General features: G+C 47.0%; 1 protein-coding gene across 4 annotated transcripts in view; it reads left to right on the top strand.

Moving 5' to 3' along the window:
- Nucleotides 1-15,000, top strand: part of PRC1 (protein regulator of cytokinesis 1) — a 626,832-nt gene that overhangs the window by 78,840 nt on the left and 532,992 nt on the right. For all 4 annotated transcript variants that reach the window (XM_069625201.1, XM_069625203.1, XM_069625202.1 and 1 more), the window contains exon 2: nucleotides 2,235-2,367. In XM_069625201.1, coding sequence (XP_069481302.1) covers nucleotides 2,235-2,367 — 133 coding nt within the window. The remainder of the gene's footprint in view (nucleotides 1-2,234; nucleotides 2,368-15,000) is intronic.

Genomic DNA, 15,000 nt, shown 5'->3' with positions numbered 1-15,000 from the left:
GAGGCTTAGATTGCATCTCCGCTTTGAAGATGCATTAGGGGGGCCTGCTTTGTCTGTTCATCCCTGAAGACAGAAGAGGAAAACCCTGAGCTTCCGCACACTGTTGCTCAGTTGCAGTTTGTCCAAGACCACTCGAACACAAAGCTTTACAGGAAGCCATCTTTCGCCTCTAAGAACAAGGTAAGGGGCTTGGCCACTGGACTGATGGGGGCAATTGTCTGATTGCTAGTAGGGGTGTCACGGTATTAGTTTTATGACGGTACAATAACCTCCTTGCCAAATGACGGTATATCATGATTATCACGGTATTGCAGGTGGAGTTAACTAATCTTAACAAATATTTTCTAAAAGGTCATAAATTGTCAGATTTATCATCACAAACAAAACCAGGCACCCCGGGTCAGAATTGGGCTTTTCAACATACTTTCCACTGAAATGCCACCCCTTGCTTCCACCAAACACAAACACACGTGTGGAGAGGAGGAGGAGGGGGGGGCGGGCAGCCCTGCTGCGACTGGCAAAGCAAACTGAATAGCTCTTCTTACGTGGTCCTTTAGGCTTTTACCTCCCCCACTGGCTACTGGTGAAGATGAACATGTTGCCATCTTGATAACCTGCATGCCACAGATCATTGGAGCCTGATGGTAGTATATGCTTGTGCGCATACACACACACACCCACTCTCTCTTTAGGTTACAGCCTTTAGTTTACTTGCGGGCCAAAAGGTGTTCAGTAATGACAGACATGTTACCCTTTGGTATGGCAGCAGGGAATACCCACAGAGATGAGTAAATTTCGCAGTGTGACTTATCATATGTAAATTCAATGATAGAACCAGGGAAAGCCCCCATTGTCATATGTTTAGAAAACATTATCCATTATAAATATGTAAAACCCAAAGCCGCCAACCCAAAGTAAACCCTTTTCTTTCTTGGCACTGTATTTATTCTTCCTATTGCTAACATATTGATTTTGTGTCAGGCACGTGTGGTTTATGGAATGGCATTAAAAACTGCTCCAACTGAAACTACTTGGCAGACGGCACATCCAACGGTGTAAGACCAAGACTGTGCAGCACTTGCTTACTGCAGCCTTTCCAAATCAGATTGAAAAGCACACTTAACGGTATGAACGGTATACCGGTATAAACAATGTGAAAGTTATTATTGTTCAATTAAGTGGTTCACGGTATCTTTAACGGTATACCGTAATACCGTTACATCCCTAATTGTTAGCTCCTGCAAAACAGAGGGTATAAGCAGTGTTTCCCTGGACAGTAAACGCTTGCCTTGGGGGGGGAGGGGGGGAGAGGGGGGGTTCCAGCAGCTAAGACAAATGCAAAGACTCAAGAGAATTGTGCCTCAATGCACGACTGCCGTGGAACCATTTTTGAGCGGTCTGTCCCCAGAGCTGCTGTTCTTGTGTGCTAGGTGGTCCCAATGCTCCAACAGAAGCGGAACTTAATGCTGAGGCCCTGTGCCCTCCATCCAGAGAAGCCTTTGTCTGGGGCTTCAGGGACCACCACCACCAGCTGCCCCTGGTAAATTTCCCCAGAAGTCGCCAGAACTCTGAGTGGACTTCGGGTCATCATGGGAATACATTGGGCCGTTGGTGTCTGAGATTCTGGCAGTGGCTGGAAAGTGTAGAAACCCCTCGTGAGCGAACACAGCTTTAACTGCTGGTCCATATGAAAACAGTGCACCTATTAACAATGTTGGCCAAGTGCCAAAAGTAAGCAGTTACCTCCCAGTTATCCATCTGAAACCAGACAAAGTATCTGTAACTGTACCTAGTGGGGAGAGCATGTTATTAAATGCCCTATTCCTTTCCTGGGAGCTGTCTTGGCTGCTTGACCACTGTTCACTTAGATGGGGTGGGGCAACCTGCGGCTCGCCAGACAGTTTAGACTACAACTCGCATGATCCTGCTGCATGGGACTGATACCAATTGTGGTCAAAAGCCTCTGTAGGGTTCCATCCAAGTTTTATATTCTGGAAAGAGCCTGTTGCTTGTCTGCATGAAGTCTGTAATGGGTGGACAAGCCAGAGATTCCTCTTGACTGCAACCTCTTTATTTTTCACTACCCTCACTGAAGCTTTTGAAAGATGCATGAGACACTGCATAAAGCACCATAAATAGCTTGCCTCAAGACTACTGCTTAGTTATCGTACTGCATGTTCAAACTGTCATTAAGGAAATTGGTCCAATATCCTGACGTTCATTTTATTCCTCAGTGAAGTGTTGGCTGAAGAATCTGTGCAGTGTTTGAATAAAGCGCTACATCGCTTAAAGGACATCTGGGAGGAAATTGGCATCCCCGAGGACCAGCGACTGCAGAGGACCGATGTCGTGAGGCAGCACATCAAGGTAAGTGTAAAGCGGTCATAGATGCATTTTTACAAGTTCCCTTAAATTCAGGCCGTAATAACAGGGCACCTTCCAGTGTCCTTGCCCTGCTGCGGTGCACGGTCTGAACTGCAACATAGTCATGGAGCTATGCGGGGAAAGCAGGGATGGCTCCTTTTCCTTTTTACAGTTTTTTATTTTTTTGGGGTGAGGGTGGCAAGTGTTTTTTATTTTTCACTTTCATCCTGGTTCATAGGGCTGAGCAGACTGCTGCTTATCCATAGAGCTGGCAGGAACGTGAGTTCATGTTGCAGCCTGGGAAGGACAGCACAACGTTCTCACCGACCCCTTCATGACTTCAATATTCTTTGTCCTATACAGAGAATTCACCTCCATTCAATTTAGTGCGAATTAATTCGGGTGCATAACCATTCCTCAGCAGGAGGTTGCTTGCTTGGTATGTATGGGCTTTATAAAGTGCCAATCTCTCTGGATTTTCTTTTTGGTGCTTATCCACCCAATTTAAGCTTGCAGGGAAATAAATGGTGTATCTGTCTGGCCTTTTTTTGTAAAAAGGCAAAGCAAAATGATGTTTCTTCTAAAAGGGCAAGACGGAAACTTACAAAAATGGGCCCCCAATAACTCTAATCCAGTGAGCGACCAGTTGGGGAGATTTCAATCTTATGTTTAATCCCCTCTCCCTGTGAGATCCTAGCACTTTACTGGACTTCTGGACCTTTTCCTTGTTCTCCCCAATGAGGGGAGGGTTTGTTTCCCCCCCCTCATTCATTATTTTTGCTCTGACTTCGGGATCTTTCATTTTATGGCGTCATGCTTTCCTCCGTAACTTGGGCTCGTCTTTTTAGATTTTATTTTCCTTAAGAACTGCTGTTCTCCAGGTTAGGGTGATACTTTTTATCCTCCTTGGCGCTTCATTATGTGCAGTGATGAGTGGATAATTAGCATCCCCTTTCTCTCTGTTCCTGCAAGTATGTTAGAGTAACAAGCATACAGGTATAGCTGGTTGCAGTGGGCGCGTTCTACCAACTTTTGTGCTGTTTTTGGTCGCAGGCTGTATGCATAGCTGTGACTATGCATAGAAGTGCCCTCTTTGTTCCAACATGGTGGCGTTTTTATTTTTTTTGCCACTACTGAGGTGGTTTTTCTTTCTTGGCCCATCTACCATTATGGGCAGGTGAGATCCGGGTTTGACTTTTGTCTTTGGTGCGAACCCTTTGTGGCTCCAGTGTCTCTGCAAGGACAGGAAGGACAGGAAGCAAGTGAGGATCCCGAGACTCTGCTATCCTTTGTCTTCTGGTGTGCCTGAAAAGAACCAGTTCCCACAGGGGTGGCTGGCTGTTGTGATTGGATAGCCACCCGTCCCGATAAGTAAACTGCAGGAAGAGTTTGCAGAGGACGAGTGTGACGTCTTAAAAAAAGGTGGCGTTCCTGGGACAGAAATCAGGTCGACCACTGGAACCAACGACTACCAGAGACTCCTGCAGCCCCTTTCAGCAACCATGAAGAGACCACTGCTGTCCTGATGTTTTCATATTGACACAGGAGCTCGGAAGAGGACAACTCTGAGCAATACTTATAATACCCGCCTGTGCCCATAACCAGCAGAATGAGATGTCGGTACAGAAGGTTTCAGTCATATTTTATTCATAATGCGCTTAAGCGGGGCTTGAAGCAACTGGCTTTGTCTGTGCCTCTGGTTATTAGAACAAACACCCTTTATACACTTGCTGGTACATTGCTTCATGCCGGGCATTACATCGCCAGGCTAAATGCAAACCGTGACAGGCTAACCGCTTACTGCTAATGCAGCTGTTGACCTGCTATTTTCTCTCCTGGAGCCTGCTCAAAGAACAAATGAAAACGTGCAAACCAAAAAAGGGTTTTCTGCAAGGCAAGCACACTTTAGTCGTGTGCACACACCAACTGATAAGACCACTAATGTTCACTAATTTTACACACCAGTACTCATAGTGTGAAGGACTGATTCCCCATAGCCTTTGAGAAAAAGGGAAGTGAAGCTGAAGTGTTCACTTCCTTTCAAAAAGTCTGGACTGGATCAAAAACAAAGCAATGCGAAAAGAGATCTTTCCCAACACATGCGCTTAGCTGCAGTGACTCGACATAGGTTTGCCTTTTACATTGTGTACCGATTCTGAATACTTGGGTTTGGCCTGAACTACCCAAAAGGTTTGGTATCAGTGACTTAGCAGCTAGGCTTAGTCGAGGAGTGATGAGGTACTATAGGTACTCGCATGACTTGGGGCATACAGGGTGGTTGAAAGAAACACTGACACTGGTAATTCATAAAATAAAATGTATTACATGTACGTTAAGATTGAGCAAGGTAAGTATTCACAGTAGAATAAAGGGTTGTATCATTTCAATAAAAATAATAAAAGGCACACTTTAAATCAACGTAGCAATAGTGTCATGTTAAAACTCTTTGGGTAAGCAAACTTTTAAAAGACTCTGGTAACTTAAATTAACCACTTCTTAACCAGGCTTCAGAAGTCCAACCCTGTACTAGGTGCTACACTCAGATTAAAAGGGTGGGGGCGCACCGGATGGTCCAGTGACCAAGTTTGAGGAGCAAGGAAGCGGGTGAGTAGTGGGTGAGCAGTGGGTGAGCAAAGTTCTATGAAAGTCTTCTTTGATTGCAGGGAAGCAAAATAGTTTTAGGGGACTGCACCAATGGGTTGTTCACCCCAAGAGGACATACTCCCCTAGAGAGGGGTGCAAGTAACTGCTTAACTGCAGCCCTCCTAGTACACAATCGCACAGCAAGACCAAGGTGATTACCAAGGCTTGTCAGTCATTTTTCAGTGGAGAATTCCATGCAGCAGTTTGGGCCACCAGGTGAGGTGACGAATATCCCCTTTTCGGGTTTCGAGGCCTCGAAGGCTGAAGGTACTTTGGAGGGAGCAGCTGGATGCAATCTAGCAATGAGACGCCAGCAGTGGATTTTTGAGGCACAGGTGTGTTGGAGCTTTTCGCAGGCTCTGGATTCCGATCGGTTATGCAGCGGAGTTCGTGTCCTTTCTCAGTCTTCGTCGAGGTGACTTTACGAAGCTGGATTTAGTCACTAGAGGTCCAGAAGGATGCCTACCAAGATATAGACGCATCCGGCCTTCGGCAGACGTTACGCCGCAAAATGGCACCAGGTATTGTTGAATTGCAGGTATGGGGGTGGGAGGGGTGCTCTTCCAGGGATGGCTCAAATTGAAGTTAGTCTTGGGGATCCCACCAGTCTAGGGGATCCCACCAGTCTAGGGGAGGAAGTATTCCTGTTCGGGTCTTTCCTGTCATCCAGAAGCTGATATCAGGATGCAGCTGTTACTCAGCTGGCACTGGTGGTTGCTGAAGTGGCTGCAGGTGTCATCTTGCTTCGAATCTTCAGTCCAGTGGTCGACTCGGGTTTAGTTGTAAGAGTCTAACCTTTTATGGAGAAGAACTGGCTAAGCCCACCAATCATACCACAAGCCTCATGCAAATCTGGGGGTTAGGGGGTGCTGCCCAGAAGGGGCAGCCTGACCTCCAGATTGGAACTGTTTCCAAGCAGGCACAATGTAAAACAAAGACCAGTGGAGTTTCAGACTCCTCCCTAGACTTCCTGTCCTCTCAGGCACTCCTAGAGCCTTGGCAGGGTTGCTAATGGAAACCCGCCAAAGACCATACTAATTGCAACCACCTCCACCCAGCTAGGTAGAAGGCAGCCTCACAAAGGACAAGTCATCAAGACATGGTGACAAAAGTACAGCCACCATTTTAAGGGAATGGTATTACCTGTTGCAGCTGCGAAGACCGCCTGCACACACAGTTCACAAAAGTTGGTAAAAAAAAAATCTACTGCCACCAGCCACTTGGATAAATTGCCACTGTAGCTCTCGAGTTACAGGATAAGTGGAAAAAGGATACATTGTCCCCTGGGACCTCCACATAAGGTGGGCTGTACTGATTCCACAAAATAGTCGTTGGATAAGAACCCACCTTCCCCAACATGGGGTCTGGCATGGATTCACATGCTCATGAATATTCCCAGTCAGGCTGGGAATCCACAGTAAAAGAAAGTTTCAATTTCACCTACAGACTGTATTCCTCCTTTAAACCAATTGGTCCTCTGGGTCATACTGCCCCATCCAATGACAGTCCTCTTCCTATGCCCCTCCTCTGGCAGCCATCTTCAGATTTTTTTCCACACTCTTCATCGTGGAAGTCCTGGTTTGCTCTGCGAGCTACTTCTATGTTTTTTGTGTTCTCGATGGAAAAAGGTTCTATTTTTGTTACTGCAGGAGCCAGTGCTCTCTTCTCAATCTGCCGACAGCAGGGATCCGTTGTTGGGGAATTTCAGCGCCCCTCACAGACGAAGTTCGTCAAATTCCAGTAGACCATCGGGCCTAATTCGCGCCCTCTGATCATGGCGGAGAAGGAAGATCCCTCCCCGTCTTGCACCAAGTGCGGGCTTTGGAATGTGTTTGAGGACTAGCACCTGCAATGCCTCTACTGCCTGCATCCCGACCATGTGGAAGGAGAGTTATTGTTAATGAGCATTTATATAGCACCCTTTATATCATTGGTATGATCTCAAAGCGCTTGTGGGTTGAATGCCCTTGAGGACCGCAGTCCAAGTCAGTTGCGAGTGTACGGTAGCACAGGGTGCACTGTGTGCCACAAGTGTAATTGCCTGATGGTAGCTGCATCCTAACATTGTGTGGGGTGATGGTGAGAGATCAGTCGAATGTGTGCAGTCAGGTGGTTGGTCTTCAAGACTGTGTTCTGGTGGCATTAGGCCTGTGTTGGACGTTTGTGTGCAGCTAGTCCATGGGGTTTAGCTGCGTTCTAGCAGGATGTTGAGGTGCTCATAGAGTATTCATGTGTGCAGCTAAGCCGCAATTGATTGAGTATAGCTCCGCTCTGTTGTGTGTTGGTGTAAAGTAGAGAGTGAGCCTAGCGGTCGGAGATGTGTCTGGAGTGAATGATTCACTCTTAGGAGCCCACTGTTCCAGGATTGCAATCTGGATCTGGACGAGCTGGGAGTGGTTGCCCTTGGGTTTCGCGGTAGCGTCACTGAGCTAGATTCACAGGTATGACCATGGTAAGTTACTTTGCGCTCGGCAAGAGGGTCCTTATTCATAGGAGTCGCTCTGATGTAGTGAATATCAGTCAGTCATGGTTGAGGTTGGGGGTAGTGCATAAAGTGTGGGTAGGTGGGGGGAGGAGGTCAGAGGGGCTAGGACGGAAGGTATCTGGTTCAATGCACTTAAGACTAGGATAGAGGGAGTCTGAAGAGCGATAGCAGTAGCTAGATTTGGGCAGAGGGGTACAACAGTAAATGCAGTGACAGTGGAAGCAGTAACAGTAAATATAATGGCGGTAGATGGAATAACACGAAGTGCAATAGCAGCGCCTAGATTTGGGACACCTGGATAGACGCAGATGGGACCTACCAGAGGGGTACAAGAGTAAATGCAATAACAGTAGTAAACTCGAATGGCAGGCAGAAATCAAGTTTTAAATTTGCTATATGATATGGCATTTGTAACGCGCCTATACACAAGTGTTTCAAGGCGCGACGAGGCGGGGGGGGAGGGGAACACGGGGAGACAGACAACGATCCTACTAGGCCAGGTGACATTCAGATCCCGCGTGCAAGGGTAGAAAGGGAAAAGTGCAGGGGAGAAAGGGAGAGGGGAAAGTGCAGTACAGGGTTAATGGCATACAGGATAAAAAACAGCCAGCTAGTGGCAAGTGCGAGGTAAGTGCAGACAAGTGCTGGGAAGGGGGGCTGTAGGGATACAGACAGTCCCGCAGTGCAGGGGGTGCCAGGGAGGCAGTTTGTTTTTATTATTTATAATGCGCAAGCGTACTTGGGGGGTATCAGGGCGCAGCATTTAAGAAATTTCAAAGCTTAGTTACAATACACAGAGAAAATACATGATACAAAAATAGGTACATAGTGTTATATACAAATCAGCAGTCATATTATAGGACCGTAATAAACAAGTAAGCAAGAAAGGCACACGTGATTACAATGTGTGCGGGTAGCGCCGGGCATTTCATTGTCTTAATGGGACTCCAATTTCAGCTAGGAGACAACCTTGGATCGGAAGTTCTGATAGGGTAGGTCTGCTCTAAGGTTTGGAGGCAGCGAGTTCCAGAGCTTGGCAACTTGTACCGGGAAACTGTTACCCCCTATGGTGGCCCATTTGTAATGGGGAACAGATGGTCTTTGTATATAGTTCTGACGGGTCTTCGGGAGGGTTGTCTGTGGAATCTGTTGATCCGATAGATTGGGGCAGCATTGTTAAGGAACTTGTGGGTTAGTGATGCTGTTTTTAGGAGAATTTTATCTCTAGTGGAGAGCCAGTTCTGTTGGGTGAATCCTGTAATGTGCTCTTCTGGAAATGCCCAGAGCTGCTCTGAGGGCATTGTTCTGGAGGGTTTGCAATTTACTGGTGGTAGCCTTGGTGGACCCCAAGTACATGGCATTGCAATAGTCGAGGCGAGACAATGAGGGCTCTGGCAAGTGTCAGGCAGCAGGAATTCGACAGGAAAGGTCTGGCTGCATGTATTAATTTACACGTATAGGCTGTGGCGGATGCCAGAGAGCTCACTTGTCTTTTGAGGGAAAAGGTAGAGTCTAGGTAGAATCCCAATGTTTTGACCTCCTGTCCGACTTTGATTTTGTTCCCGGCAATCATGAAGGAATTATAGGCAGGGCCTAGTTTCTTTATACTGAATGTGGTACCTAAGATGATGAGCTCTGTTTTATCGTTCAGGCATAGTCCATGAGTGGCCATTCATGCCTGGATGATGTACACCCTATTTAGCAAGGCCAAATCCTTTTCATAATCTCCTGAAAGCGGAAGGAGGATCTGAGTATCATCTGCATAGTTAGTGTAGGTGATACCAAGATGATCCAAATAATTGAAAAGGGGCTTGGTAAATATGTTGTATAGTGTGGGGGAGAGACAGGAGCCCTGAGGAACACCGCAGGTGATGGGTATAGGGTTAGCTGCCGCTATGGGAGAAAAGACCCTCATAGTCCTACCGTTAAGGAAGGATGTGATCCAGGTGATGGCTTCAGTGGAAAAGTGAGCTGAGGTGTGGAGGTGTGAGCATAGGATAGAGTGATCGACCAAATCAAAAGCTGCAGCTAGGTCGAGGAGTAGGGCCGCTTGTCCATTGTCTCTGAGCAGATCGATCTGTGCTTTCAGGTCAATGAGCAGTTTCGGTCCCATATTGTGGATGGAATCCAGATTGTCTAGATCCTAGAAGGTTGTGTTCTTCTAGGTGCTTCTGTATTTGTACATAGGCAACCTTGTCCAGAATTTTTAGTAAAAAGAGAACAGTCGTTATAGGATGGTAGTTTGTAGGTATGGCTGGGTCAAGTGTGGGTTTTTTCAGTAGTGGGAGTACCCAGGATTGTTTTAGGTTGGAGAGGATGGATCCCGAAATGAAGGAGGCATTTATCAATTTTGTGATGAAAGGGGAGAGATCACGGGCAGCATCTTTAATGAGCTGCGCAGGGCACAGATCGCCCTGGCAGTTGGACGGTTTCAGGGACAGGATAATTTTTTCAACTTCCAATATGTTGACTTTAGAGAACTGGAAGCGGGTGTGGTCTATGGGCATGGGTTTATCTGTAATGTTTGAGTTAAGGGTGTCATTCAAGGTGGCTCTTTTGTTGGAGATTTTGCTTTGAAGTGTCACGATTTTATTCGCTAGGGCACTTTGTATTTCTGAGCACCAGTTTTTATCTTTGATGCACGTGTCAAGGGGTGCTATGGGGGTTTCTATTTCTTTGAGGATGGAAAAAAGTTCTCATGTTGGATTTAGCTTTGGATATACGAGAATCAAAGGAAGCTTGTTTGGCCAGGTAGATTTCTTTTTTGTAAAGTGCAGCTAGTTTAGAGAATTTGGTTTTGTTGGAGATTGAAGGGGATTTTTTCCAAATGGCCTCAGTTTCTTTTTTGCTGCCTTAGATTTTTGAGGAATGGTGTGTACCATTTGTTGAGGTGCGTTTTTGGTTTACTGGATCTAAGTTTAAGGGGGGGGGCGATGCGGTCCAGCGAGGTGGCCATAATCTTATTCTATTCTTCGACCAGGGACTCTGGATCCAGGTTGTCAGGAAGTGTTGAGTGTGGGAAGTAGGTTGGGGATAAGTCTTTCTACTGTCATGTTCTTGTTTCTAGTGAGAGTGGGTGGGGCCTTAGTGATGGGTGTAGGTGAGGGTCTGTCGGTGGAAAGCATGAATGATACCAGGTGGTGGTCCGTCCAGGCTAAAGGTGAAGTATTTATGATATTCACTAGGCAGTTGTAGTCAGCCACCCAGTCGAGTGTTCTGCCTTTTGCGTGCGTAGGTGTCGAGCATCTTTGCACAAAGCCTAGTTCTGTGAGAGTGTTGGCTATGGCGCTGGCGCAATGGTCACCCGGGTCATTGTAGCCCAGGGTGAAGTCTCCTAATGTGAGAGCTTGAGTGGAACTTTTAAGGTTGTTAAAATAGAGTTAAGGTCTTCCTCAAAGGTGCCGATGGGGCCTGGTGGGCGGTAGATCAGTTAGATGTTGAGAGTTTGGGTGTTAGAGAGTGGTAGCTCAACTGCTAGTGTTTCACAGGAGAGGGCATCAGTAGAGGTAGCTAGTCTCATGGCGAGACTGCACTTATGGATGATGGCGACACCACCTCCTCTGGAATTGGGGCGGTCTTGTCTTAAAATAGAAGTTATCTGGGACTGCCAGCATAAGCATGGGGCCTGCTGCTTGGTATAACCAGGTCTCGGTGATGGCCAGGAAATGGAGGTCTTCAGTAAGGAGTAAGTCTGCAATTTATATAGCATGAGCTACTAGCGAGCTTGCATTGATTAGGGCTCCCTTAATTTTAGGACAGGCTGGGTTTTTTGGAGTAGTGACTGAGTTTTTTGGAATGGTGGTATGGCGCTTTTCCTGTATAGGTTCAGGAGTGCCCTGGATGAGGGAGTTGTAGAGGGGTGTAGGGTGGAAGTTTTGTGATGGGTTACTAGTTTGTGTGGAGGGATTAGGTCGGAATGGTGACGTTCTAGAATTTTGTGTGAAAGGCAATGAGCGGGCAGGAGGCTCATAGATTTTTGCTAATCTGGCCCAGAGTCCTAGGTTCCTTTTGTATAGTGGTCCGTGGGTGATTGGACAGAAGCAGTACTTGAGGGTCGTTTTGGTCTAGGTATAGTAAGTACTTGGTTGATCTGGATGAGGCTGGCAGGTTGGATAAATATGGAGCCATTTTGGTTGGTAATGCAAGATTGAGGCTAATCAGGACGTAGACCACCAAATTAGTAGTGAATACACATACTAGATGGTGAGGTCAACATGCATTAAGTAATGCAGTGCAGGGGAGAGTGGTCGGACCAAGGACCGAGAACGGTGAGTGGCCCAGTTGCTAGCTGGCACAATCTGGTCAATTCTGATAAATGGCAGTCGCATCAGGATGGCTGGGACAGTCGGGTTGTGTTTGGAGGGTTGCTATTTAGCACATTTAGGTTATCTGGCATGGTCTGTCTAAATGTGAGAAGCTGTTGTGTGGCCATTGTGATTGGAGGCACAATCTGCTGAAAGCAATGTGTTGCCTGGGTGCTCACGAAGCAATATATTGCTGGATTAGACCATCTCTCCTTAGAGTAATCTATAGCTATGGCAGAAAGGTTATCTAGCAGCAAAATATGGCTGTTTGCCATAAACTACGCAGGGGCTGTATTTGGGTGCCGGTCATATCTAGTTGAGAATCAAGGTTAGAATTATTTTGATTGGGATTGGACAACTTACCGAGGAGTAGTAATTGCTGAACCCATGCTGTTCTCATCGCCCACCTTGTCGGTAGATGCTGTTTGGCGGCTGCTGGTACCACTGGCTAGCATGGGTAAACACGGTTTGGGCCTGCCTCTTCAGGAGCTGTTGTCCTTTACCTCGCGTCTGTACCTTGGGTGCTGCTCGTGCAGGGGCTGCCCTGGAAGTGTGATCTAAGTGGGTTTCCGGTGACAAATCAGGGAGTAGATGGGAGGGGGAAAAAGGGAAGCGACTCTTGGGAGAGGAGAGCGCGATCAGGGGGGAGAGGGTTACTAAATAAAACTCAAGTAACTGCTAGCAGGGTGAGGGCGTGAGATAGGACTCAGTTTATCTGAAGGCGATGAAGGATAGGCACAGTAGACTGGGGTGCAGGGGGGGGGGGGGGCAAGGAGCTCTCAGGCCATGCGCAATCCATGGAGGTCTCGTCCACGCACAAGGAGGACCTGGAGTTCATGCACATGATCCATGAGGATGTGGAAGAGGACGATGACGACGCTGGGCCTAGTTTTCCGATCACGCCAGCTCCACCAAGGGATGTCTCTGGACATCCTGTCAACCCTCAGCCGCCAGCTAAGAGGAAGCGTCATCCGACACACCCATATCAGCCTCCAAATCCGCGTCAGACCCCCTCCCCCCCAGCAGACCCAGACACAGGGATGGATACGGCCATGGCGGATACAGCCATGATGATGGACGACTAGGAGGATATCATCGCAATGGGCAGCGGGTCTCCGCAGCCTAGGGCATCCCCCTGGGGCATCCTCACCGGATGAGGCCAAGTGGAAGACCATCATGGCAATTCCCCTTCTGGACGATGTTACCTGTAACTATTCTACAGCATGGTTCTGGAATGGATTCACATGCGAACCCTCCATCTGTCCCCTCTGAAGCTTTTCTTGGTCATACTGCCACTTTACGTGCTTACCAAATCAGAAGCTGGCTTCCAGGGCGGGGCCTAAGGGAGAGGACTGGGGGCGTATGACCCAGAGGGCAGTGATTGGTTTAAAGGAGAAATATGGTTTGTAAGTGAAACTGTTTTTCTTTTACCAGGGATATTCAGCCTGACGGAATATTCATGAGCATGTGAATCCATGCCAGACACATGCTGGAGAACAGTTAGAGTTACAGGTAAGTAACATGTCTCCCCCCTCACCCGCCCAGATAACATGAAAATGAATGCTCAAGGAGTATCCTAACACTGCAGAAAGTGCTGTGTGCTGCAATAAATTGCAGACGCCATAAAGTTCGAGGAAAACCACTCCAAAAAAGATGATATAGGTTCCCAAATAGAGTAAAAGCCTGAGTGCGTGTGGAAAAAGTGTCCCAGTTGGAGTCAAGCAAAACGTGATTGGGTACTTGCAGGTGAGGACGTGAGTGATTACTGACTGCTAGCTATGGGTAGGGATCCTTGTGGTATTTTACAAGTAAATAAACCTTGCCTTTTGTTGGTGTTGCTGTCTCAATGTGTGCAATATAATAACGCATGATCTATTCCAGGGATCGAAATGCAGGTCTGATGAGCAGGAGCTGAAAGCAGCTCTCGTGTATCCAGCACTCAGGAGTTTCTACTGGGGAACCAGGAGCTTTTAGATTGTTGTGAATTTGCATAGCGCCTTATGTATCATTGGTGTGATCTCAAAGCGCTTGTGGGTTGAACGCCCTTGGGGACCGTAGTGCAGTGGAGAGAGTTGGTGTAGTTTATAGTGCTTGGGTGCACTGTGTGTGCAGCCTGGGTGGTTGTTGCGTTGGTACCCGCATTCTAACAAGATGCAGTGGTTGTGAGTTCAGTCGAATGTGAGCAGCAAGGAAGATGGTCCGAATCTGCATTCTGGTCGGCCAATGGCATGTGCAGCTAGGCTTTTTTTTTCCCCCCTCTTCTCTATGGGGTATAGCTGTGCTCTAGTTCATGGAATCGTAGAGTAGTAGTGTAGGTGTGTTGCTAGGCCGAAATTGTTCGAGGGGTACTATTGTTTGTTGGTGTAAAGTGGAGAGTGAGCATATTGGTATGAGTGATGGTGCTTAGTGCTAGGAGGCCTCTGATTCAGATTAATTTTGAAGCTCAATGTGCATGCTGTCTGTCCTAGACATTCGTGTTGGATGTTAAGCAAAGTTTGTATGCAGTACCCTCTGGTAACATTACAAGCAACTATGACTACAGGTATAGGCAACCCAACCTTTGGTATAAGCTTCTACTACAGTTTTGGTGGGGTGTTGAGCAGCCAGGCCCATCTCAAGAGGGGAAATGTGAGCAGTAGTGGAGGTACACAAAGATTCACTTACAGGTATTCAAAAGGTTTCTTGCATAAACAATTAATCTATCAGTCAGTTATAAAGCCTTCTTTAGAAGGAAGCAATAGAATAGTAAGACACAAATATACTTCAATTTCTGAATCAAACAAGTCCCTTTTGGGGTGGCCCACAGACACAACCTACACCCACAGGTGACTTCAGTAACAAGGGTGCTGGGGACATTAAGATCTTACTGTTAGCTTTCAGAATACTCTAAAAGGCAAAGGCACAAGAAATGAAAAATATTCATAAGCAGGGCAAGTACTTTCAGATGTCACTTAAAAGAGTCATTCAATTCAATAGGCTAAGCCAAAGTCAATGGGCCAAAGTCTTTGTATAGGGTGCAGCACTTCAGGTAAGTAAATGGAAAAGTCTATGCACAAGTTAAGAGTCTTTGATAAGAAGAATAATCTAGTGTAGGGCCACAAGCTGATTAGACTTGCGAGTTGCAGAAGTTACACGCACTTCCACAGTAGAGGTAAGTTCTCTTCGACTTGTTTTACAGTACCTTGGCGAAGAAGAAAAGATGCA

This window comes from Ambystoma mexicanum, chromosome 11 (assembly GCF_040938575.1).
Source record: "Ambystoma mexicanum isolate Mex_15411 chromosome 11, UKY_AmexF1_1, whole genome shotgun sequence".
NCBI lineage: Eukaryota > Metazoa > Chordata > Amphibia > Caudata > Ambystomatidae > Ambystoma > Ambystoma mexicanum.
This window is presented reverse-complemented; position numbering and strand designations above follow the sequence as displayed.